This window comes from Corvus brachyrhynchos, unplaced genomic scaffold, assembly GCF_000691975.1.
Source record: "Corvus brachyrhynchos isolate BGI_N302 unplaced genomic scaffold, ASM69197v1 scaffold3, whole genome shotgun sequence".
NCBI lineage: Eukaryota > Metazoa > Chordata > Aves > Passeriformes > Corvidae > Corvus > Corvus brachyrhynchos.
The window spans coordinates 6,170,927-6,197,066 of NW_008237619.1; the positions used below are offsets into that span (position 1 = coordinate 6,170,927).

General features: G+C 40.8%; 2 protein-coding genes across 4 annotated transcripts in view; one reads left to right on the forward strand and one right to left on the reverse strand.

Annotated features, from left to right (window-relative positions):
* TOMM70 (translocase of outer mitochondrial membrane 70) overlaps positions 1–12,495 on the forward strand; it is a 16,444-nt gene extending 3,949 nt beyond the window's left edge. The window contains exons 5-13 of the mRNA XM_017731644.1: positions 1,711–1,820; positions 3,140–3,288; positions 4,413–4,620; positions 5,206–5,340; positions 6,496–6,603; positions 7,704–7,820; positions 8,674–8,771; positions 9,301–9,423; positions 10,371–12,495. Of these exons, the coding sequence (XP_017587133.1) occupies positions 1,711–1,820; positions 3,140–3,288; positions 4,413–4,620; positions 5,206–5,340; positions 6,496–6,603; positions 7,704–7,820; positions 8,674–8,771; positions 9,301–9,423; positions 10,371–10,524 (1,202 nt within the window). The 3' untranslated portion in view covers positions 10,525–12,495. The remainder of the gene's footprint in view (positions 1–1,710; positions 1,821–3,139; positions 3,289–4,412; positions 4,621–5,205; positions 5,341–6,495; positions 6,604–7,703; positions 7,821–8,673; positions 8,772–9,300; positions 9,424–10,370) is intronic.
* Positions 12,496–14,007: 1,512 nt separating this feature from the next.
* Positions 14,008–26,140, reverse strand: part of NIT2 (nitrilase family member 2) — a 15,323-nt gene continuing 3,190 nt past the window's right edge. The window contains exons 1-10 of one of the 3 annotated variants that reach the window (XM_017731873.1): positions 25,647–26,115; positions 24,163–24,281; positions 21,722–21,842; positions 21,513–21,601; positions 19,492–19,585; positions 18,442–18,516; positions 17,941–18,019; positions 17,194–17,292; positions 16,094–16,149; positions 14,008–15,676 (exon numbers count right to left, since the gene is read on the reverse strand). In XM_017731873.1, coding sequence (XP_017587362.1) covers positions 15,588–15,676; positions 16,094–16,149; positions 17,194–17,292; positions 17,941–18,019; positions 18,442–18,516; positions 19,492–19,504 — 411 coding nt within the window. In that variant the 5' untranslated portion in view covers positions 19,505–19,585; positions 21,513–21,601; positions 21,722–21,842; positions 24,163–24,281; positions 25,647–26,115 and the 3' untranslated portion in view covers positions 14,008–15,587. Of the gene's footprint in view, positions 15,677–16,093; positions 16,150–17,193; positions 17,293–17,940; positions 18,020–18,441; positions 18,517–19,491; positions 19,597–21,512; positions 21,602–21,721; positions 21,843–24,162; positions 24,282–25,646; positions 26,116–26,140 lie in introns of those variants that run through there. The other 2 variants (XM_017731874.1, XM_017731875.1) reach the window with 2 other exon arrangements.

Genomic DNA, 26,140 nt, shown 5'->3' on the forward strand with positions numbered 1-26,140 from the left:
TGCTGTTAAGTTAAAAGACAAATGTGCTTATATTATCAAAGAAGGACAGAAAATAAGGCAGTGCTTTGGCTGGCAAATCTAACTGTTAAATTAGTTTCATTATGTGTAATGGCTAAGAATTAGGTCTGCCAAGTTAGACGGTAAATTAGATGTGGAAATTTTATCTATCTGTTTATCTGCTGGCAGAATGCCTTTATGCCCTTTAAGACCATAGTGACTAGAAAAGGACAACTTAGTTCATTTAGTGCACTCCTTTGCAACCACTATGTATCAGCTGCACTTCCTGAGTGCTGTAATAAAATACAAGCCTTATGTAGCTGCGAGGTGATAAAAGTCCCAAGAAAGATCAAGTGTCCCTGTGACAGTAGGACAGTTTTAAATATAACTTCTTTTTATGTTAATAGTGTTAATGTTAGTGACAATTATTTTCAGCCTTGATTTGTATTTGATTTTTCGCTTGCAGTTTTTTCAGATCTGAAGCTTTCTTGCTTTTTTATGAACTGCACTGTTTTTCTGTAACCTTGCTTTTACCTGCCAACCACATATGGCCAGTAAAATCCCAGGAAGTAGGGTATGCCCATGTAGTGGAGGAAAGCAAAACCAAACAAACCTCAAAACCCTGCCACTACCAACAGAAAACTCCTCCAGTGATCCCTAGCAGTATAATTTGGGAAGATGCTGCTGCTGCAGCCAAGCCTGGAGTGCAGCAGTCTTTGGGCAGAGTGTGTCTGCTGGGGTTGTATAACACGCTCTTTCTGGGAGTACCATATTTTCCCAGGGACTCTGATGTGCTTCCTGACCATGCCAGAGTTGCAGGGAGTTTCTGTATAAATGATGGCTTAACAGTCCCTCTAGCAGTGCAGAATTACAGTAACTATACTAAAACTCCAGGGTAAGACATTTACTTTTCAAGAATATTCAGACAATACACTACTTGAGTTTCAAGTCCAGACTCTGTTCATCTTCACTGATGTTTAAATGAAAACTGAACAGGGAAAACCCGTGGTAGCATTGCATTAAGTGGAGGATCCAGAGAAACAGTGTGTGGTAAGAATGCATTTCACACTGCAAAGCTTCACTTGGGCAGCAGTGGGTTAACATTTGCAGAGGTTTCTCTGTGTGAATTAAAGCCATGTGATAGGGCTGGCACTTTAAATAGGCCAGCAGGGTATTTCTCCTTGCTCCCTTCCAAAGTCACAGAGGTGAAGAGAAAAATTTGAGATAGAATATAGGAAAATTTCTTAAACTGAGGAGTAAGTGAGATGTGATGGGACTGAATGTGAATTTTAGAAGTAGAAAATAAAGACCAGTCGCAGAAGAGAAGCTATGTTAGCACTGTCAATGCAAACATCAGATGAATGTAATTACTCTCCTCAAAGTTTCAAAATGGTGAAAGCCCCTGATGGAGGTATACATTTTCAGTATTCATTTAAGTGTGTTTGTCTCTAGATAAAAAGATGAAGAGAAAAAGAAATGTAATTTCTTTTCCTTCACTGTCATGAAGTCCTTTTGTCCCAGGAAGATAATTTTGGAGACAGACTTGTATCTTGAAAAATACAGCAAATACAGCAAACTGAAAACAGAGGCTTTTGCCTGAGAACAGGACGTGTATTAGTTTGGCAGTACTTCATCGTATTCAGTGGCACATTTTAGTGTACTCCAGTGATTATCAGAATTCCTTTAATCTCACTTTTGTACGTTGTTTCCTAGATGTCACTGCAGTCTGCATTTTAGAAGCCTTCCAAAACCAGCAAAGTATGTTATTAGCTGATAAAGTTCTTAAACTCCTTGGAAAAGAAAAGGCCAAAGAGAAGTACAAGGTAGGACTTTTGATATTGCTGACTAATTGTTATTTCACCTGACCAGTTGTTGAAAAGTTGGTTGTTGGCATTCTGTCAGTTGTTGTAAACAAGTCACTGTCTTCATCTGCTGAAGTGTAACAGGCAACACAAACTGGTTTCTACAAAGCTGCCATTGTACCAATGTTATTTTCCTTTGGGACCTCTCCAAAGTTTTTGGAACCTCAGCAGGGAAGAGAGATCTACTCCTAGCAGTTTTTTCCCTTTAATAATCAAATTTGTTATGACATTCAGGAGACACCCTAAGTTGGTGTGCTGCCCTACATAGGGCTTTTCTGAACTTGCAACTTCATGGAAACTGGGTGTGTTGGAACAGATGTCTATGCATGAATGTTGGGAAACTGCAGAGCAGAGAACTGTGGAAGCACAGAGGTAGCCAGGAGCAGTCATTTCAAGTGGCTGTAGGTTTACAGAAAGGTTGGGACAGGTGCCCACACATTCTTGCTTGTTATTAAAGCATTCTTGCTTGTTTTTTGATGGTGGTTGAAGTACTGAAATCCCGTGTTGGTTTTGAGATGCTGAATTTCTTTCCTACAGAAATTCATGTAAATGTGTAGTGTCGAGGCAACAACAGATGGTGTTGTAAGTGTGGTGCACATAGCATCACAAGATAGGTGTGCTTCAGAAGAGTGCATTCAGTGTTTTCCTGCAGGAGAAATTTAATTGTAATTCTTGTGTGCAGTTTATTTTGAGCAAGAAATATTTTTTGGCTGTAGAAAAGATTCAGTACCTGAGAGGTGTTGCTTCTGGGACTTCAAGTAAAATGTGTTTTATCTGGGCCAAGTTCGGCACAGAACTAGGATATTGCCTCATTAGTCTCCACTGTAACAATGACAGCAGCTTCTCTTGGACAAGTTGGAGAACAGAGAAAACTGCCATTCAGAATCTGCTTGAATTTAGGCTTGTGCTTAAACCTCTAGTTTGCATTTTTCACCCAATTTATGTGCACACCCAATGCCTTAGTACATCTCCCCAATGTCTTATGATATCCTAAGAGTCCTTATTTCTAGCCACATATGTGGAAAGATACTACCTCCCTCCCCCCCAAATATCATCACTTTATTTTCACTGGTGATGGTATTGCATTGTGATGTGAAGCTTAAAGAATCCCTAAACATCAAGCTGGCAAATCCAAAATATCAGGCTATCAGATGAGATAGTGGAAGTTGTACATTGATTCTTCCATCAATTTTTTTTAATAATCACATTTGTTGTCCATTTCCATTGTTACCATCTGATCTTACCACCTAATGACTTGGAATTACCTTTCTCTGTTTCAGAATCGGGAGCCTCTGATGCCCTCACCACAGTTCATTAAATCCTACTTCAGTTCTTTCACAGATGATATCATTTCCCAACCTTTGCTTAAGGGTGAGAAATCAGATGAAGATAAGGACAAGGAGGGAGAGGCTTCTGAAGTAAAAGAAAAGTGAGTGTACAGTACAGTTGGGAATTATTTGGTATTGGAATTAAGTTTTCAATGGTTTGGGCATTCTGCTGAGTGTAACGTGCTGCTCTCTGTGTAGTACTTGGCATGGAGAATCCTTTGATATAAATGATAGCAGTGTTGTAAGTGAGGCCTTAGTGAAAGCTGACTGACTGATTCCAAACTTGCACTAAACAGAGGAAGGACAATGAGATTGGGAAAACATGCTGAATATTTACTACAGTATCACAGTAAATCTTGGGAGAACTGGGTAGGGCTGAATGATGCTTCTTGGGAAAGGAATATTTTATACTGAAGGAGCATTTCCAAGGAAGAGAGCAAGTTAGCCTTTGGACTGGAAGGGAAAAGATGAGCTAGGAAAAGGGGATTTTAAAATGAAAATATGCATTTACAGCAACTGAGGCTGAAAGGGTGTTTTATCTTTCTGGAATCAAATTGCCCATAAATGAGAAGTTTGTTCTGGCGTAGAAAAACTTGGTTTTGTGGTTTTGTTTGGGTTTTTTTTAGTGGAGCGTGAGCACCATATAAATGGCTCTTTAATTTACTATGCTGCTTTCCAGATTATTTTTGGAAGATTGCAGTGCTGTCAGTTTGGAAACAATTGCAAACAGCATTATGATTTTTTTTTTTAAAGTAAGAGAGAATGTCCTGATCTACAGGCAGATTCACTGAATCCAGGACACAGCTGAGAACAAGGCAGTGCTGTAATTTTTTGCTATTAAATCCTTTCTTCCACATATAGGCTGCACATTGCTAGGTTTAATATTTCACTTTCCTGTCCATGAATTCCACCCTTTTGTTTTAAAGCAGAGATTATTGCTGTTCTTCATGAGAAAAAGAAACTCAAGGGACTACTGAAGCTCACATTCAAAAGCTTTAAAATATTTTTCTTCTTTATTTCCAACGTAATTTAGCCAGTTTTTGTGCAAATTGTTTTCCGTCTGTGATGGCCCCATCCAGGAATGGATGTTCCAGTGGAACTATGCTGGTGGTGTAAAAGTATAGCACATGTTAATATTTGTAATTATTTGATGAAACATCTGAATGGAAATTGCAGTGTTCAGTGAATACATGTATATATACAATTGTTCTTACATCATTTACAGCTCTGGCTATTTGAGAGCAAAACAATATATGGAAGAAGAGAACTATGACAAAATTATCAGTGAAAGCACAAAAGAAATTGAAGCAAAGGGAAAATACATGGCAGAAGCTTTGCTTCTGCGAGCTACTTTCTACTTACTTATTGGCAATGCAAGTGCTGCCAAACCAGACCTAGATCAGGTCATCAGCATGGAAGATGCAAATGTGAAGGTAAGAATCTGTCACGGCTGGATTGTAGTTGGGATTGAGAAGTTAGATGATAAACTTGCCATATACTTCAAGAAGTTGTTTTTCCAAATTTTCAGATGTTTTAATGGGAGTATTCTGGTTTATTTACTGTTTTGTTCCTGACAAATTGTTTTGTTCAAGGGCTTGTTGATTTTTGAGACAACTGTACTGAGTAGTGCAAACTAAAGGTGATAAGCAGTACAAACTAAAGAATGAGGGAAGTTGAAGGAATTGGAGGCTTATCCACTCTGGATAAGTGAAAAACCTTAAGTACACTTCCATATTCAGCTGCTTCAAAAAACACTGATGTGTTTGTAAACATAGGAATTTAGAAGGATTTGGGAGGGCTTGGAAATCCACCAAGATGGAAGCATAGGCTGACATTTTTGAAATTAAGTAAGGGAGCTGATGCATTTAGGGTCAACATGAAACTTACTCCTGCTTAGAATAATTGAAACCTATCAGTGGGAGAGACTAGTCATATGAAAAATTTACTGTGATTGTAATGAAGCCTTAAATGTGGAGAAACACTGGGGTGGCTGATGTTTCTCTGACCATTTCTTGCAGCTGCGAGCCAACGCTCTGATCAAACGGGGCAGTATGTACATGCAGCAGCAGCAGCCTGTGCTGTCCACTCAGGACTTCAACACAGCTGCTGACATTGATCCTCAGAATGCTGATGTTTACCACCATCGAGGACAAGTAAGAAACCTTAGAGATTTGGTCCCAGCACTTGGCTATTTCAGTATATACTGAAAGGAAAAACGGTGTCATTGGAGACACTTCGTACTGGTTGTGGCAGAAAAACATGAACTCCTAATTGGGAACTTTTGTGGGATAAACACCCAGTCTACTTTGGAGGTTCAGGTCAGGTGGAAGCAGTTTATTTCTATAGCTATAGGAAAGCCCTCTGTCAGTATAAGCTGTGACTTACAGGTACTGTGGCTTGTGTGCATTTACGGCAGATAAAAGCTGTTCTGTGAAGGGGCCTGGATGGCAGAGCAGCATCTGCACAGCAGGAAGCTTTGTTACAGCAGAGGTAACGTGTCCCTGATAACATCTGCAGCCCTGTGGCCTGGACTTGGATCTGTTCAGCTCATCCTTCTCTGCCTTATGACACTGCTGTGTCCTTTCTAGCCCTAGAGAAGCCTGCTGCCACAGACCTGCAAGATGAATGGTGCTGGAAGTAAAAAAGGAACACTAGCATATGCAGAGAGGCTAAGTCGTATTTGTAAGGAAGACTTCCATGGATCAAGGGTCTTTCTCCATGAATTTTTTAGACCTCTTTAGTGCTCAGAAATGAAATGCTATGTCTTGACTGAAGGGAATGAAAGTTTTCTGCAGATTGAAAATTGGTGTTTTACAGTAGCTTCACAGTAAAGTAAGAGAATGGTGAAGTGAACTCTGCTCCTGTGGAGGAATAAGAATGTCAGAACAAAACCAGAAAAACCCCAACCAAACAAAAGAAGTTGGAATGAAAGCTGGAAAAGCTGAAATGCTTCAACGTCCAAATAGTCCACAGATACTGGCTACAGAGAGGCAAAACAACTTGAGAAAATATGGCATAATTTTGGAGACTGGACATCATGCTGAAGCAGTGATGGCAGCAGTTTAAAATGCAAGCATTCTCAATCCCTACACAGGGTCATTGCCTACTTGTGTAGGTAGCCAAAGTTTCACTGGTGGCTTTGATAATATAGTATGACAGTGATTTTTAGTTATGGGTTTTGTAGGTTTCTAGACAGTTCTAAAACTGATCTGGAGATGATATGAGTAACTGATGCTATTTGAATTATCATGTAAGTGTCTGAAGCACAGATGAAATAGAGAAATAGGATTTTCTTTCATTCTGGGTAGCTGAAAATCCTGCTTGACCAAATTGAGGAAGCTGTGGAAGACTTTGATGAATGTATCCGACTGAGACCCAATTCTGCCTTGGCACAAGCACAGAAATGTTTCGCTCTGGTAGGTAACGTGCTGGGGTTGATCTGGGTGCTTTTTCTTTAAGGAGTTCTGGAAAACACTGTTTCTCTGGTTTATTCCAATTTAACAGGAAAGTAGGGCAACAAACATCTCTGTCTTTTAATAATAAGGTAAAGGAATAATGCAGCAGTTTCTTCAGTTGGAGTATGGGTTTGCTGCTTTCCTTCTGAAACATTCATTGTTCAAACAGTTCAAACATTTTTTCTGTTTTGTGGGAGAGGAACAAAAATCTTCATTCTAATTGGAGCACATAAAATTGATTTTAATAAAGCTTTACTATTGTGGAGAGCGGGCAGCATCAAGAAATTGGAAACAAACTATTTCAAGCTAGTACAATGACTCAGTGTGCAAGAATCTTGTCAGGACAGCTTTGCATGGTGTGAACGAGGAGGAATGCCAAGTTTGGAATTTCTAAGCATTTGAAATACAGGGAGGCTATCACAATTATCAGGCCTTATGACTTCCTTCTTTCACCCATTTTCCTCTCCAAGTCCAGACACTTGGACATGTGGTAGGTTCCCAAAATCAGATTTGGTAGGATGTACAGGTATGTCACCTTCTGGAACTTAGCACAAAATCATAGAATGGCCTGGGTTGGAGGCAGTCTCAAAGATCATCTCGTTCCAACTCCCCTGTCATGAACAGGGACACCTTCCACCAGACCAGGTTGCTCAGAGCCCCATCCAGCCTGACCTTGAACACTGCCATGGATGAGGCATCTACAACTTCTCTGGGCACTGTTCCAGTGTCTCACCACCTTTACAAGAATTTTTTCCTAATATTCGATCTAAACCCGCTGTCTTTCAATTTGAATCCATTCCCCCTTGTCCTGTCACTACAAGCTCTTGCAAAAAATCCATCTCCGTCTTTCTTATAGGCTCCCTTCAGGGATGTGAAGGCCACAATTAGGCAACCCCAAAGCTTCTCCAGGCTGAACAATCCCAATTCTCTCAGCTTATGTAAAATAACTTTGAATTATTATAATGCAGGCAGCCCTTGGGGAGGTGGGTAGAGGCCTGATCAGCCTTTTTTAGTCTGGTGATGGTGTAATTATTTTCTTTTATTTTTTTCCCTTGGAATAGTATCGCCAAGCGTATACAGGAAGTAATGCTTTGACTGTGCAAGCAGCCATGAAAGGCTTTGAAGATGTCATTAAAAAATTTCCAAAGTGTGCTGAGGGCTATGCACTCTATGCTCAGGTATGTTTTTCTCTCTCTTAAAGAACATGCTGTATTCTCTTGTACTTTTTATCTTGGATATAACATAACATTTCTTCAAATAATAGATGAAGATTTTTGACACCAAGTTCTGAGATAACACATGCTGTCTTGAATAATGTATTTGCATTTATGGTTGTGGGTGTTCTGGGGTAGAGGAAGTACAGAAGGAATTGGTGAAGCAGGATATAAGTAATGAGACGTGAAGGTGGTTATTAGGAGACAGAGGTTATTCCTGCGCAGTTCCCCCCTTCCTCATGTGTGTGGCATCTCAGTTGATGAATGTCAGGGATTCTCTGGGTAATTTGAGAGTCAGATGTGTGGAACTAGGGTGACATTTTTGTTCTGCTACCAGTGGCACGTTGTGGTTTAGAACAGCTGTTCAGAGTACACTTGTAACAGAGACTGTAATTTCTTCTCTAAGAACATACTGCTGGTTTTAGTAGGAAGCATAAGACGTTCTGATTGTAAGTAGGTTGGCAATATATGTGCATTTCCTTCTGAAAGAAGTGTATTTGAAAAAGGAAGAGTTGAAGCTTGCAGGTACAGACTTTTAGAATGGTTTTTATCTGCAGCACACAGCATGTTGCTTGTGGATCTGCCATTACAGGTGACAGTGTGGTCAGTAATTTGTGCACTTAAAGCACAGAAGCTTTCCAAAAAGCCTCCATTTTGAAACTTAACTCCGGTAACTGATGTGCCTGGCCTGCTCTACCATAAATGAACCACATCCAATCTCATGTTGTCAATACAGTTTTAATTAGAATTAGCCGAGTGCAGAGCACATGCTTTGGTTACTTATTGACAAACAGGTTTCTCTTCTGATTCGATTCAGGCACTAACTGATCAACAGCAGTTTGGCAAGGCTGATGAAATGTATGATAAATGCATTGACCTTGAGCCAGACAATGCCACTACATATGTTCATAAAGGGTATGTATTGAGTTTGCAGTCCTTTTGGTGGTGAGCAGTCAGCATATTTAGATGAATCAACCTGAATTGAATGTCTATGTTTAGAAGTTTAACCAGGAAAAACAACTTTGTGAAAATATCTTTGTGCTCTTAAATGTATTTCTATATTTTGTCTTGACTAAGCTGCAGATAAGTTTCAGGAAAGTTTCATCAGTGTTCATTTCTAATTGAGTATCTCTTTGAAGTATATCTGACTTTTCCTTTAGCCCTATTAGTTTCAGCTTTGTGTTGAAGTTTTTTCTTTCATAAAACAACATGTACCAAGTCCTCTTGGGAAAAATTTGCCTTTCTTAAGAGTCATTAAAGCAGTAACGTGGTTTATTGAAAGTGACTTTCACATAGGTGTTTTTAAAAGTCGTGAAGTTACTAAGTTACTGTCTACCTGCATTAGAAATGAAATACATTATACATTTGGGATGGTTCTGCTTACCATGATGAGGGTTTTGGGAGGAGCATGTGAAGTCTGTTTGAAATTTTCTTTTTCTTGTAGTTTACTTCAGCTCCAGTGGAAGCAAGATTTAGACAAAGGATTAGAACTCATAAGCAAGGCCATTGAAATTGATAACAAATGTGATTTTGCATATGAGACCATGGGAACGATTGAAGTGCAAAGGTAATGCTGAATTGCAGTGTTAAAAGTTCTTAGTTACTTCTGAAGTTATAGTAGTTCTTTAAATTTTCTCATGGATCCTAAGTCTTGAGATCTTCTCCCTGGTGTCCTCTAAGGCCAGCTCTTACCCAAAGTCCTGATTTCTGTTCTGTAACTCTTAGGTAAAGCCCTCCATTCTCTGTGGCAGAATTCTGATTTATGATCTGATAACTTCTCATCACCAATTTCATACTTAATGGACAACATGCAGATGAGTCTGTGTATGTTTAAATACATCTCTTCTGCATTTAAAGTGACTTCCTCAATCATTACGTGGCTTTGTGTGTATCTGATGTTGTCCTTGGACATCGTGGGCTGTTTGTACTGAGGATCCTGTGCTGTTTCCTCCTGCAGCCAACAGGACTCCAGTTTGCAGTTCTTGGGGGAAAGAGGAATGCTCTGTAACATTGTATTGCAACTGTGCAAAGGTTTGGCGTGTAGCTGACAGTACAGTTGAGTCTCATTTTAATATGTCTAGTCTTCTAAAGGACAGACAAACTATTGCCATGAGAAATTTTTCAAGCATTTCCTATTTAAATAATGTGCTTCTGTCTGTGCTAGTTTTCCTCTTCTGTATACTAAGTCCTTTCAGGGGAGATGGGAGTTCATTCAGTTGCCCAGCATTATCTTTCTAGTGAACTTGGTGTCCTCTGGAGAACATTTTATCCTGCACCACCACCCACTGGGGCTCTCAAGAGGGAGGCTGTTTAACAGCTGCCCTAGTTGCTTAGGCTTGGTGACAACTTCTCTGAGTTTACTCAGCATCACCACAGGTTCTTGTGGTGGTTCCTTCTGAAGTCCTTTTAAGTTATTAATGGTGGAGAGTGTAAGTCCTGAAAGAAAAAAGATGTTTTAGAGATGGCAGTATTGCTTTGGCAGTCTTAACTGGGCTAAATTTTTGTTTATTTCAGAGGTAATCTGGATAAAGCCATTGAAATGTTCAACAAAGCTATCAACCTGGCCAAATCAGAAATGGAGATGGCCCACCTCTACTCACTCTGTGATGCTGCCTATGCCCAGACAGAAGTTGCAAAGAAGTATGGATTGAAACCACCAACACTGTAAAGAAACAAGGAGGAAATGACCTTCCAAAGTGAAGTTGCCCACTTCAGCCAGCCCTAAAGACGCTGTTGCAGACCATGCTGAATGGTGGAACTTAGTTTTTTCCCGTTCGTGGTGTTGTCATTTGCTACATCTGTTAAATGTTTAGGTGTTGTGGGAGTGGTTGTTCAAGGAAGTATGCAGTGCTGCATCTTGTTCCTTCTGCAGCAAAAACCTTAGAGTGTGTTAAGGGAAATAAAGTTGCAGGGGAACCAAAGGAACATATTTTGGCCATGCAAATAAAAACTTCACACTGGTTCATTTTGGGTGATTATGTTGTGGGCGGTTTTTGCTTTATCAAATAATATTACAGCATGTGGGGTTTTTTCCTGTTGATTTTAAAGGTAATACTAGTCAGTGCTGTAAAATAGGTTTCTTTTTTATATCCAGTTAATCCTTGAGGGTTGATTTTAATTTTGCAAAAATTAATTTTCAAACTTTAATAATAGAGGGGTTTTTTAAGTCAGTAGATGTGGCAAGGATCCCTGTAAATATATGCAAGCATGCACAATCTTCCCTTAAATCCCCTTCCACCCTCTGCATAACTTACTTAGAAATAGTCCTGTGGCAGCTATTTGGGAATTAATTTGATAGTCCTTATTCTCACCCCAGAAAGCCCCAGAGTACTGCATAGGAGAACTAGGAAAAAGGTTGGCTGGGGAAGGAGGTCAGGTAACACTGCTTCAGTGTAGACTTTGCTGGAAGAAAGATTGTATTCCTGTGCAGCAGTCCTTACTTGAATGTCATGGGAAATTGTTCTGGAGGGTTCAGAGGGACTTTCAAGAACAGAAAGCACTGCTGGGAGTCAAGCTCCGAAAGGTAAGGTCATGCTTGCATATAATCTTTGTAATCTCTGATGCTGTTGCATAAATGTAGCAGCTGATAGACATCTGAATTCTCTTCAGTCTCTAGAGACTGCTGGGTTACGATCTCTTCCTTTTAAGAGCCCCTTGGCAGGATTAAGTGAGATAAGGAACAAAGCATAGGCTCAAACTTCCAATAATGGATTTGGAATCTGCACTCACTTCCTTGTTCTGTAGACCCTGTCTTGTTCAAGATTACAAATACTGTAGAAAGGAAGCAATTGTGCTGCAAACAGCAGATGGGCAAATTATGAAACAGTTTTCCTCTCGTTAGGAACTTCACAGAGAGCCCTCTTGCTTTGGGTTGATCTTTCTGGTGTGGAAGTCAGTCAATCCATCTTGCCTTTTCCTGGATTGATGTGGCTGGACAAACCTCATGCAAATGATGTAGCTTAATTTATGACACACTAGTTTGGGCTTCTTTACATCCTCAAATCATAGATTTGTTCGTGGTGAATTGTCTAATGTATTTAACCTTTTAAAGAAATTAATGATGCTGTAGTCACACTGTCTTGTTCTGTAGTTGTGCCACCATACAGCAGCAGGTTGCATTTTCAACTTGACCTTCCTTTCTCCCAGCAACTACAGTTGAGTATTCAAATGGTGGAGAGTAGACATAAAGATTTAATCATTATTTTAGTAGCTCATTAGGTGATCTGAAATCACAGCACTGGTATAGAATTGAAGCTATGGGAAGGTACTGGCAGCTTCTAGGGGCACTGAACATAACAAGTGTCAAATGTCTTTTCCAACTTCCAATCTCTGCATCAATTACCTGAGAACAAAAATACGCCAGACTGACGAGTCCTGTTCTCCGAGGAGTTTTTATTCGCATGGCCTTATTTACATTGGCATTTTCTCCTCATCACCCCATCTGTACCCCATTCCTTACCCCCCCAATCAATTAAGGGAAAAAAGCATGTGCTGTCAATTACTAGCATTCCAAATCATCACAGACTTTTGCCTGTTCTTGAACTAGTTTGAAACTGCACTGAAAGGATGCATTGTCTGTAATTTTTTTGTAAATGACATATCACCTGTAAACTGAAAAAATAAATACTACCTTCAAGTATCTCTCTCTGACATGTATAAGAACAGGTTCTGATGAAAGTGTTCTCTGCAGTGGTGAGCTCAGTGCTTATGTTGTTCTAAATCTAGGAAGAACTGGTAATTGACTGACTCCTTGTCATCTTCTCTCACTTCAACCTTTAAGAAAGAATGAGGAGGAGATGTGGAATCAACAAATCCAACCTCTGCTTGCTTCCGTCACCCACAGAGGTATGATCTTGAGAGCTGAAGATGACGAGGGAAAGGAAGTCGAGCCAGGAAGGCTGGGAATCTGAGTAGCTGAGACCCTATTACTGTGTGTATGCAGGTGCATCCCTGTGATGAAAGGGACGTTTTTTAAGTGGCTGATAAGGTTGAGGTTTTATTTTAAGCCAGGTATGCATGTGAACTTTGAAGTGAAACAAGTATTACTGCTATTAAACAAAAAGAATTGAAATTGTGTGGGAAGCTAGTACTGAAGACTTGGATAAAGCTGGTGCATCCTAGAAGGAGACTCTGGGAAGTTGCTTCTACATACAATTGTCTAGCAACTTAATTCTCATCGTGTATGGTCCCTGTTGTTCACAGGGACAGTGCTCTCAGGCACAGGGCCTGATTTTTGGGATGGCCTGCACAGGGCCAGGAGTTGGACTCTGATCCTGATGGGCCCCTTCCCAGTCAGCATATTCCATGATTCTGAGCTGTGACTTGAATTACTAGGATCTAACTGCAGATTGAAAGGGAAGAGGGAACTAACATACACTGAAGAGCTGTACTGTAACTTACTCTGGGACTATCAAGAGCAGCTTAGATGCAGCTTCAACCAGCCCAGCAATCCTAACACTGCCCAATTTTCTGCCATTTCTTTAAAAATAATTTAAATTCTTGCAGGCTGAAATTCTGGAACTATTTCAGGGGTCATTTCTGATTAGTTTCCTATACTTACAGACTACTGGTGCATACATATCGTACGGATACTTAAAAGTGCCTGTTTTCTACCAACACAAAGGCTGAGTATTGGCTGCTTCAAGTACTCTGGCTATGAACTGACAGTGTACCTTTTTTGTGAAACCCTCACAAATTCAGTCGCATTTGTATCACTTCTGAGTGGAGCACACTGGAGACCCTACTAAATACCCTACTAAAACAAGGTGCTTAGAAGTTGTCCTGATAGACTGAAGAGAACTGAGCTCATGTCAGTTCTTCAGCTGAGTTCACCAAAGTAGCTTATAACAGATTTTCATCTATCCTCTCCATTTGGGATTCCAGGGGAGGGGAGTTCAGACCACAGATTCTGTTACCTGTTGCAGACTGCACTTGGCATTTCTCAGATATAAGTGGTCAGCCCATGAGAGTCCTGCACTACTTTAATCCTCCAAAGGTAGTATTTAATTACTGCTGCATGTTGAATGAGTACAGAGAGGGAAGAGAAAGAGATAAAATAATTACTATGATTTAGAAGTTGGAGCCCAGTGATGGCCATCATGGATATGGATGTGGGAAGCACTAATCTAATGCAGGAAACTTGGCTCAAATGGGAAATTGTTAATTTTTTAATATTTATTTTGCAACAAATAAACCTTCATTTCACCTTGTGCTCTGTGGCTTGTTTCTTAAGAGTTCCAGTGCAGTGTGTACACCAAAATGCAGTGAAAAGTGCAAACCAAAAACACCTGCTGCTATAGATAATGCCACCGAGTGGAATGGTGGGACCTAGCTTTTGAGGGGAAGCATGCATCAGGGCTTGGCTGAGCATTTATTTTTGTTTATAAAATACACACTAAGCTCATTGCAGAGAAGCCAAAATAATGTTAAAAAGAAAAACCAACCAAAAAAACCCACCAAACAAAAAAACTATGGGAAGAGGAGGATTGCTGAACACCAATAAAAGGTAAGATGGTTTGGGGGGAAATGTGGTTAGCTAGAGCAAGACAAAACCTTCTCTCCCTCCCACTTCTGTATTTTGAAATCTCTTTTAGCCTTACTGCTGTTCAATGCTGCTGGAAAACTAAAAGCTTATCAGTGAAGGCTGGTGAGTTCCTTTTTTTTTTTTTCCATCCCCAGGAATAAAAAGCGTAACTTGTAAATTCCTTTTACATTAAAAGATGTTGCCCTTCTAAGAAAAAAAAACCAAAACCAAAAGTGCAACATGCTTGGCTGGTTTTCAGTATTTTAAAGCCATTGTTCACAATCAGTTTGTTAGTCTCCAGCAAAAGCAGCACAGTAAGGAATGTATTCTCTGCAGTGGATAGGAGCTGCACGTGGTAGCAAAAACACATTCAAACATTGAGCAGTCTTCTGGGAGACTGTGGGCAGAAGGACTTAGCAGTGCAACAAGCCCCTCAGGCTTTTCAGGCAGCAGAATTAAAACCCACTCAAAAATTCTATTAAGGAAGCAGTATGGAGAGCAAAGGTGTGGCAACATGTGAATTATTGTACCAACACAGTAACCCATGTCACTTCAGCAATGAGCAGGATTTGCCATAAGGAGAATTTAATGCTTATATCCAGGCAAGACTCATAACCAAACACTGTTACAGATTCTTCTATAGTAGCAGCTCTGTCTGGCAGCTTCTTGCGGTGTCCCGAGTAGTGCAGAGCGGAATTGGGCCTGTTTTGCTCAGTGTGTTAAATTTTAAGCTTTCCAAGTTAGAATTAGGGCATTCAAGGACCCTAGTTAAGACATGTACATCTAAAAAGGACAGAGTGAGAAGAGTCGTGCTTCATGATTTTCTGATAATTACTGAAAAATTCATAATACCAAAGCTGACTTGAGAGGGAGTTTCAGAGAACAAGATTTCCATTCCTGTGTTCCACAAAAAAGCCCTCAAAAGGTAACTAAAACATTATGATGCATAAAAATCAATCACTGCTGTGTTCAACTGATTTCATCTCCACCTTTATGCTAGCTGTAAAATACTATGAAATACTTAAGTATGAGAGGAGATATAAAAGTTGTGTTTGAATAATTTTAGAATTGCACCAAGTTTTTTTGTTACATGGTAGTTTCTTAACCGGCACACTGGCAGTAAATTGTGGAGCAACTACTAAGGAAATCCTTCCAAAGATGAAGGCAACAGCCATTGTGACAGCTGAACCCTCCCTCTTCACTCAGCTTCACTTCTTCATCTCTACACCATAGAGATCACAACGCTTCTGGCTTAAAATAGGAATTTGTTGACGTATTTCTGCAAGTTTCTTTAGATCTGCAGGGGAGAAGAAAAGAGTTAAGAGAACAGCAGGCAAAAAAGAAAGCTCCTGACTTGCTTTGAGGTAAGACAGGGAAAATAGCAGCTTTGATGGAGATTGGGCTTGGAGGGCACTACAAGTGAGCAGCCAGGGCTAAAGGAAGCCTCAGCTTTGCTGTATCCTAAGGTGGCACCTTGTTGCTAAGGTAGTGAACTGGAAGGGTACAGCTATAGAGTATTGTGTATAGAACAGCACAGCCAAGTGCTGCTTGTCCTTGCTTTAACCTAGCAAAGGTGGACAGGGCAGAGGAACACTGCATCATCTGTAGTTGCATGTGTAAGGCCACAGACTTAAAAAAACTGTCTCTCCTTAGTGTCATGACCTGTACTCAAGAAAAAAAAGTGGGGAAAAAACCAAAACAACTTTTCCCTTACCTATATCTGTGTATACAACTGTTTCCTCAGCCCCAGCTTTCGCTATGACTTCACCCCTGAAAAATTAAGCACATTTGTTCACAGGATTAACACACTGGTCTCAAGGCATCAGTCCACTTGCTGCTGTTTGTACAAAAAGGAGTTCCTACCCTTGCTGCCTACAGCTGTAAAGACAGGTCTGTCCTAAAAATAACATCATAATCCGTAAGTCTGGCATGACGGAAATGGCTTCCAGGCTTTATATATGGCACATTTTATATGTAACATGTACATACTTAACATAAGTGTTCTTCAAAGATCAAGAACCATGGTAAAAGCCACTCTGAGAACCAGTGCCTGTGAGCATGCGACACACCTCAAGGGGAAAGGAACAACCACATTGGCAAAGATGAACACTTTCTCCTTTGAAGATCCTACTGGCTTTTAATAGCAGTGTACTTTTAAGTCTGCATGAACTACTGAACATGATTTATCATGTCTCCCACAAAGTGTTTTGTCACTGCTTTCATCATACAAAGTTAAAAGCTCAAGGCATGGACAAAGTTTTTTTTACTCTGCAGTCATCTGGAAGAGAATTGTCAGTAGATTTACCTGGAAGAAAAACAACTGCCTGAAGATTTGGTCACTTCTACCTCCTGTGCACCTGCCTGACTTCTGCTCAAGTCAGAATCTCTCTTCTCTAGCTGAAGACATTCTTCTTGTTCTTTCTCATGTCAAAGCAGGGCTGTTCTTTGAGGAAATGAGATACTTCTGTGTGAGCTGTTTAAGATGGTTTGGTTCTACACAGAGAACTACCATGTACATATAATTGACTGAACTTCACGAACAGGTTGACAAGGTCAGCAGTTCAACTAATGCTAAATCCTAGTACTAAGTAGCATCTTTACTACCAAAATGAATACATACTCCCAACTTTCTTGTTTTTCAGTTTGACTGTTTTAAATGATGATTTTGACAATGTAGGCTCAAGTTTCATGTACTTTTTACCAAGAATTTGCACTTTTAAGAGTAGATGGAAATGTAGGATTGAAGTTGACTGTCAAGTAAAATATTTTTTTAACCAAAAAAAAGGGTGCTGTTTTTTATTTTACTGAACTCACCATGGATTTACTACAGTGCTGTGTCCCCAGGCAACATACGATGCTTTTTCATCTCTAGCAGGAGATACAGCAGCTACATAGAGTTGATTATCAACAGCTCTGTGTTCACAGAAAGATGAAGGAAGGGAGGGAAAAAGTGAGAATTGTTTTTTATAATACCATTTAATTAAGCAGAAGAGAAAGAATCCACTCTGAAGGACAAGCTATATATCCTCTAAATGACTAGCCAAAACTGTGAATGATACAAAGGTCAGAGAAAGAAGAGCCTGGAAAGACAAGTCTCTAGCACCTGGCTGCAGAGTTAGTGCATAGAGTATCATGTAATTCACAGGTTCATTCAGTATGTAGCAAAATTGACTGAAGCTGACCAAATGAATAAATAATACTGCATTCAGGAATCTCAGTCTAGTTCTACCTGTAATAATACACTGCCCAAACAGTTACTGGCTCTTCTCTCTAGAAAATGGGTGTGAAGGGTGCTTATAGAGCCATGGGAAAAAGTCCTTGAAAGGCCATAACAGGGGCTGGCAGGAGTAAAGGCTTCTCGAGAATTTCCTGCTTTTCTCCTTGACAGTAAAATCATTTTGGTGTCCCATGCAAGGCTTGAGGGATGGTACAGCTCCAATGGCAGAGTGGCCCTGCAGCACCACTTCTGCTGCCCAGGTGTCATTTGGAACACAAGGAAGTTCAGTTCCATGCACCAGAACTCCTCTAGAACAGGAGGATAAGCTGTTACTGTGATCTTACCGTCCCCTTTGTAAGAGTTCCCAATGAGCTGGTCCTGTTGTCATGTTAAAAGCCCCTGGATATATCAGCAGCTGGCAACCTTTGTTAAGAGACAATTAGAACCCAAGCATCATTAAGGGGAGATGGTTTACTCTAGAGTGGCCCTTCACATTGAAACCCAAGGTGAGGTTTCTTTCAATACTTCCCAGCCTCTGCCCAAAATGGAACCAGACAGAGCCTGTCCCTGCATAACACAGTTACATCAGCCAAGAGCTGCTGTGGGGATATTCCCAACTCCATCACTCCACCACCAAATGTGGATCAGGAAGTGATGGTTACTTTACTCCATGAGAGGAGTCACTCATGTGAGTAAGAGTCTTGGCCACAGGATGCATTTTGTGTTACTGGCTGGGGATAAGAATGCCCGATCACAGGGATCACCCAGCACGTACCACCCAGAAACAGCCCTGCCTATGCCTGGCCTTAGGGCTGACCTTGCTCAATTAGGTGACCCAGCCTCACCTTTCTGGCCATAGATTTGAGCCATCTCAGCAAATCTCATATCGTAGCAGATGCCCAGGCCCACTTTGCAGTATGCTGTTCTCAAAACACAAGAGACAGAAGTCATATCACTAGCACAAGAACACAAAAGCAGTCACAAGACTCCCTGTAGCCATCCTGCCAACTGTTATTTTACAGGGCTCACAGCAACAGCAGGAGCTATATTTAAATGTGTGTCCAACAAGCACTGGCTCTTGGTGAGGGAGAATTCATGTTCAATGATAAGAGAAAGACTGTGAGAAGTAGTCTTATCTACCCTTTAAGAACAGCCATTTTCACGAAATCATGTTGTATCAGGTCTTTGTGTAACATATTCCTCTCTCATTTAGCTGCAATTTTTTCAATTATTTCCTTTACAAGAAAAGAAAGCATTCCTTGCTTTTCATGGAGTAAAAATACAGTCATGTACTTTCTTAGAGCATGCACATTGCAAGGAGAAAGTGACTGTGGCAGATAAGACTCTTTGGAGAGCTCAGTAAACACACTGTCAGTTTTTGAGCAATATGGGGCAGGGAAGAGTAGGTATTTTGCTTTTTTTATCTGATGTAGTTGATTCAAGAAGGCTAGAATGGGATTTCTGATTTAGTTAATTGTTTCCATTATTGTATTATCTTCACATGAAGCCATGTAGCAGTGTAGCTGTTACATACATTCTTTTCTAAACCATGTTTTGTAAGAACCATTTTCAAACTGTAACTGCTACAAAAAAATACAGTCACTTCTCTCTAACAAATCAATAGGACCATTATTTAATAAAGGCAAGTGGAGTGACGTATGTTTCAACCCTTTCTACTCCTCTGTCCTTTTGCAACCACATTGCCTTTTTAAAAGTTTCAGAAGTGACCCAAACACTTGAGGCAAACTTAAATTATATTTGCCATGGTTATCAAAAGCCCAATCTGATAGTCTAAAAATCCACTGCTGGGAAGGAGGAGGGGGAAGAGAACTCCAGAGTAACTGTAGTGTTACTATAGTAGAGCTCCTTAAAGAGAGGGCTTGTCTTGTACTCACGTGTGTCAAACATGGAGAAACTATTCCCTGGACTCAGTGTTTCAGACTCTTTGAACTGTATCTTCCCAGGAACGTTAATGTCAAACAAATGAACCTGCAATAATACTGTGATTAATAACAATTAATAACAATTGCTCTGCTTGGTATTTAAGCCTCTTTAGGCATGTGTTTTCTACTGTTATCTAGACTACTCTTTCGTCAGGATCCAACATAAACATTACTGCTTAAGATTGTTAGATCCCTCAAAGACGATTTAAAGCATTTTCTTCTTTACAGAAATACATGTCTATAGTTGCAAATACCTGCAAAACAGCTAGATGTCTTGATCTAATTATTGGTCTCTAACATTTGAGTCCCATTCCTGCAAAACTTCCCAAGAAAATACCTTCACCAAGTCATAAAGCTCCCATTACTTCAGCTATGTAGGTTCCTCTGAGAGCCTGGAGCAGTCTTTATCCCTCCCTTGCCAGAGTCTTTATCCCACCTTGAAGGTGGTGTTCCTGACTGGAGCTTCCTAACAACAGAGCTGGTTTTATTTTATTATTTGTTCATACTTAGTACAAGCCTGCACTCATTCTACAAACAACTCCTGGGCTTGCAGACTGGTGTGCTGTGACAGGTGAAAGGCAACACAGAGCTGCACAAGGTGAACTAGTAAGTGAAGCTAATGTAGAATCAGCAAACAGAATAAATGGATACCTGCACCACCGAGGTATTTTGCACCACCTCATTTGTTCCAAGTAACCCTGCATTCTCTTTCTGGCTTATCCTTGAGAGAAATAAGCTTTGTTCACTCATGGAGTGATCCCTGTGTGCACAGTCCCATGAACAGGAACTGACTCTGGAGTTACAAACGGGAGGAGTTTTCCAGAAGGTACAAAGCAATGCTGAGGTGGAAGATGACAGTAAGCAAACATCTACCACAAACAGCAGCAACAGCTTAACTGTGGAACTTGGACTTAGCACAGAGTGTGTAAAGAACAGTATTTATTATAACAGAAGGACTAAATCCATTGGAAAGCTGAGGGAAAATCCCGATCCCGTTCAAGTGGCACTGTGTTTTAGACTGAGGCCAAAGTACAGAGATAACTGAGTTGGATCAGGTTTTAGTTTTCATCATGGTTTTCCCAGCATATGAGTGTGCCAGTTTGGCCAAATTTAGAAATATATCCTCTGAGAGAAGGCAGGTCACCACCCCTCCCCCACCAGGTTCAGGAAAGAATACATTTTCCTCAAAGGAAAGTGAAGGAGGTAAGACTATTTATTTTAACAAACACACGGGAAAAGGAAAATAATGCTAAATGATAAAATCTTTCACTGTGGAGAAAAAACCTGGGAAAGTGTTAAGAGTCCTCCCTTTGGTCTCCTTGGAGCTGGGGCTTGGCCCAGGGCCAGGCCCTCTGTGCTTGGTGGAAAGTCCTCCCGATGTGTTCTGATATTGAAGCAGTCCACAGAAAAAGGGAAAAAATCCAAAATTCCAGGGAAGGAAAAAAAACTTCAATTCTCAGTCTCCCTTTGAAGAAAAAGAAGCTGAAATTGGCCAGAAGCTGACAGGGAAGCCACAAGCCCGGCGCCTCCTCCCTTCCCCGCCGCAGCTGGGAAAAAAAAGTCACTATCTCTGTGTGACCTTGAACAAGCTGCAAACTGCTTTGAAAAAGTTTTGCTCAGTTTTTCCTTCCTCCTCTCAGGCTCAGTTTAAAGGCATAGAAAGGCACAAGAATTAATTTCTAGGCATAGGGCAGAGATATGGGATACACATCATAAAGTCACCCCAAGACAATGAGGAAACCCAATTATACCTTCTAGTATTTTGTCATCCTTATCCAGAACAAATTTATGACCACCTTTTGAAGTGGTGTTTACATGCCCCAAATAAAAGTTACATGAAATTTCATGGGTGATGGTGCACAACTTATTATTAATGCAAGATTCTACTAATTTATATCACCTTTAAGCATAGATGAAATAATTCATGCAACACTGCTGAGAAAACTTTTCAAAACAATATTCTGCCATCTTACCTTCCTATGCTTTGCCAACAGAGCACCATCAGGCCCAAAGACAGTACATGTATTATAGAGCTTTCCACCATCCTCTTCTGGAATGGATCCTTTGTAAAGGTGAGAACAGAGATTTCCCCCACTGTATTATTTATGTAATTTTGATCCAATGGCAGTAATAAACATTGCCCATTTTTCCTCCAGTGAGATGGTCACTAAGAGTAAACTACCTCCAATGAGATATATGCCGCACTCCTTTGCAACTTCTGACAGCTTTTGTGTTGATTCCCCAGGGATCTTCTCTGCATACTCCTTAAAATATTGGGTTCCATATGGAGAATTGAAGCATTCCTAGAATTAGATGGGGAAAAAAAAAGCTAAAATTCAGTAACACCACTACAACGAGATGTACCTAAATTTTCAAACTCCTCTCTAACAATGTTCTCAAACAACCTTTAGTTACAGGAGTTTAGTTTATAGGAGCTCCGTAAGCAAATCAGAAAATGTCAGGAAGGCCAGAGAGACTTGAACAATCGTTGAAAATACAAGAGGTGTGTTTGTGGAGTGCATGTCAAACAGAACATGAGCTAGGACTATCATGCAAGCTATAAGGCTAGCACATTCACTGCTCTGGGCTTAGCAATAGCACAAGGGATGCTCACATTAGAATGAGAAGCCAAGTTCCACCCAGCTCATTTGACAAGTTACAAGCTCAATAGATCCTCTCAAATTTGTGAAATGCTCATGCTCATCCACAGCCCATGATTTCTTAATTTTTAAAACAGCATTTGCAAAAGCATGCATTTCTTAAAATTACTTTGTGTTTTTCTAAAACACTCCTTTAAACACTATTTCCTCACAACTGAACAGTGTCCTCCATCTTCGGCCCTAGTTAAAGATTTGCTATCCCTCAGAACCAGCCATGTAATCTTTACACAGATTAACAGAATGCTTAAACTAAGTGGCCCAGTGGTATTTGAGATGCCCAAGACATCAGGAACCTTCACTCTGCATTACACTTGCCAGCTCTGTGAGGACGTGAGACACCCCACCCAACGCTTTTTTGTCCCCTGAAGGAGTGCAGCTGGAGGCCACAGATAGGCTATCAGCAGCAACTGATGGCAGCAACTTCTCTTCTGTGAGAAAGGGACTCCTAGCCCAGACATCTGCCTCCACCGTCCCCTTTGCTCATCAGAAGTGACAAACACACCCCCACCCCCGCAAAGAAAAAGGGAGGAAAAAAAAAATCAAGCTGTGATTAGCACAATAAACATTTCTGCTTCATCTGCTCAAGCAAACTTTTAACAACGGAGGTAGGTTCTACTGAACTGGAATGAATGAACCCAAGCTGGAAGGGGCTTTTTTTCCCCTTATACAGGCACTAGGCCAGCAGGTACCAGCTAACTCACAGCACAATCTGTAGATGGAAGAAGCAGAAGGGAAGTCTCTGCAGGCTGTCAAAATGAGCTTCCCAAGCTCTTGAAATCTGGGCTGAACCTCAAAGAAGTGAAAGCAAAGCCAGACGCCTCCATCTTCATATATTCAGTGTGAGTTACTTTTCTTCATATAAAGTTATTAAAACAAACAACGATCCCCCAAAGAAACAAAACAGAAGGAAGAGAATATTTCATGCCCATGTCCTAATGCCAATACAAAATGTATCTCCCAAAACTCTATGAAATACCTCATCCGTGTTTGACAACTTGTATTCTAAAAGCATAAATTATTGTTGGCAAAGCAAGTATCTCAACTAAATAAGTCTGGAAAATTCAGTGTTTGTGCACATGACGAAACCAGTAAATAACAGGTAATCTCTACATAGGAGGCTCAGGCAGAACACTGAATGGTCACATTTGCAACACAAGAACCATGTCAGAGGAGCTGGGAAGGTTGCTCAATGCTTCCCCCATGACAGCAGGAGAGAAAACATTCTGTGTGTAAAACTGAGACTCAAAGTTCATCCAGAGATGAACTTTGCACTCCAGTGTCAGACGCTGCAGGGCACAGGAGTAACACAAGTACTCCCATGAAGAGAGGAGAAAAGCTCAAAGCTGCACTGGGAAGGACACCCTGTTGCCAGCACACCCATTGTGTGAAAATTCAGCAAAGTAATCATGGCTGACGCTAAAAAAATAAGTCAGAAGTGATTGATAATTTAAAGTGGCTATTTAAGTTTCCACACATAGAAGTCACAAGAGAAATATGTCTTAATCATAATTCAGCCCAAATGACCTGCTGGAAATATGTCTGTTTTGTTTCTCATGTATTGTTCCTTACAGCAAAGAGAGTTACTGTGTACTTGTCTTCTTTCACCTCCACGTCAACATTCTTTAGCTGAAAGTCACCTTTTTCTACACTTCTTCAGCAAAAATTCAAACTACAATCATTTACATGAATTCAGAATATATCAATGATGGAACTGCCTAGGACTTAAACCAGCAAAAAATTTACCAGAATCTTATACTACAAAAAAGGTCAACCTGTTGTTTTTTTCCCTTTTCATTCTCCCACCTTTTAGTGTGCTGCCAGATACAACCCCTGGGATTTTTTCATTTTTATTTTGAAGCTTCATACAGGGAGAAAGAGGAATATATAATGCATTGATAACACTAGAAAAAGGTTTTGAAGGGTTTGAGGCGTAAGTGCTAAGTAGGCCATGATCTTTACTCACAGGTAGAGCCACAAGTTTTGCTCCTTTAGCTGATGCTTCTCTCACCAGTCCACAGGCTCGCTGGAGATTATCTGATTTAGCAGCAGATACATGAAGCTGGATAAGAGCAAGGCGGAAGGCTGACGGCAGAAAAGAATTAATTCATCAGAATTCCCCCAGGAAACTCTTCCAAATTTAAATTCAGTATCAAGCATTGAAGAAAACAAATGAGTTAATATATAAACATATATACAAACCACTACCAACTCATTCTGCAGCCTATTTATGACTCTGGAAACAGTCTCTTAACACAGGGAGAGCATCAAAACCCAGGATTGTTAACAGCCACCACCCTGCAAAGATCTCAGAGCTCCTGTGCCAGCAACAGCCAGTCCATGCTCTAGGGGAAGGGGCCATGTTACAGAAAGGGAGAGCACAGGTCCCTCCAGCCCCTCCTGCCCAGGCTGCTGCACACTGGGAGCCCATCTTATTGCTGCACACGTCACCTGATGAGCGCTGCAAGTCCTAATATGTCACTAGCACACTAAAGGACTGGAAAATCCCAAGAGCACCAAATAAAGGAATTGTTTGCTTTTATCCCTCAATTCACACCTAGTCTGGGAAATGGCTATAAAAGCCAAGACAGGTTAACATCTTTCTGATCATTTCTTAGCAATCTGGTTTCTGGCAAAGTTGCAAGTGTTACCAACAGTTTCCACACCCACTAAGCAGGATATTACATTTGCAGGCTCTCTGAGTACCCAAGTTTTTTGCACACCCCTTGGGACTACCTTCCATGAATCTCCAAGTACCCCAGGTTGTAGGAAAACACACCCTGATCAAGTAGAACTGTTTCCTTTAAAACAAAGAAACCAACCAACCAACCAACCCACCCTCTCTGGCTTTACAAAGAAAAATATCCCAGTTTCATAGTACCTCTCCTGTCTGGGAAACTCCCTGATCATACAGTCAAAGATCACAATAGGAAAAAGAAAAATCTGGAAGCAACACAGTCCCTGTGGTCAGGGAAACTGGGAGAGCTGATTCAAGTGAAGATGAGACTGGGTCAGGAGCAGTCGAGATACATCTTTTTTCCTACTTAATTCTCACTTCATTAACTAAGCAGCTAATTTCTAGAGGTTACAAAAATGATTAACTGCTCCCCTTGCCACTCTTCATGTAAGAGACTTTTACTATTGGGTCTAAAGAGCAAACAAAGCTTATCTGGCACTCTGAACAGATGTAACTATAGTTTCCAGACCCAGAGAACCATACTAGGGATCTGTCAGAAACTTCCCAGTATTTGTGGAATGTCTTTCAGTTCAGAGAAGTTGGGCACTTAAAAATTTACATTTCAGCGTAAAAGAAAAAAAGAAAAAAGTGCACCATCTACTAGGAAAAAATCCTGTAATGTTTAAAACACTAGGAAACGTAATTAATTAATTGATCTTATTTTCCCCATGTCTCAGGTTTGCAGTTTGTTAAGGTGCAAAACTGAAGCTCACCCACAACAGAACTGACGTATTTGTGCGACAGCTTCGTTTACAAACATTCAGAGGCGGAAGTAATAGAAATGCAGAGAAATGTGCAGCAGTGCTGTAGAGAGAGACCTCTGCTCCCAGCCTTGACCAGCTGCCTCAAAAACTTCTTTAAAAGCAATTCTCAGGATAAGCCGAAAGCAATGTAGGCCACAACCAGGTAAAAGCCTATCAGAGTAAAACAACGGTTCACATTTCTACCACTACATTACAAAACACGCTTGGTTTTGTTTCTAAACACGGCAAGCGAAGCACGCCCGGTTTGTTCGCAATTCTTGACGAGCTGACCCCTGCAGGGCGAGCGCTGCAACCCGGTCTGTGCCCAGCGGAGCGCCAGGGCAGCTCTTCCCTGCACTGCTGCACACCCTCCACAGGCTCTGCCAGCGCCCAGCACCCAGGCCTTTCCCGGTCACGCCGGAGCCGGGGAGGCCGGGGAGGCGCGGGGGGGCGGGGCGCGGGCC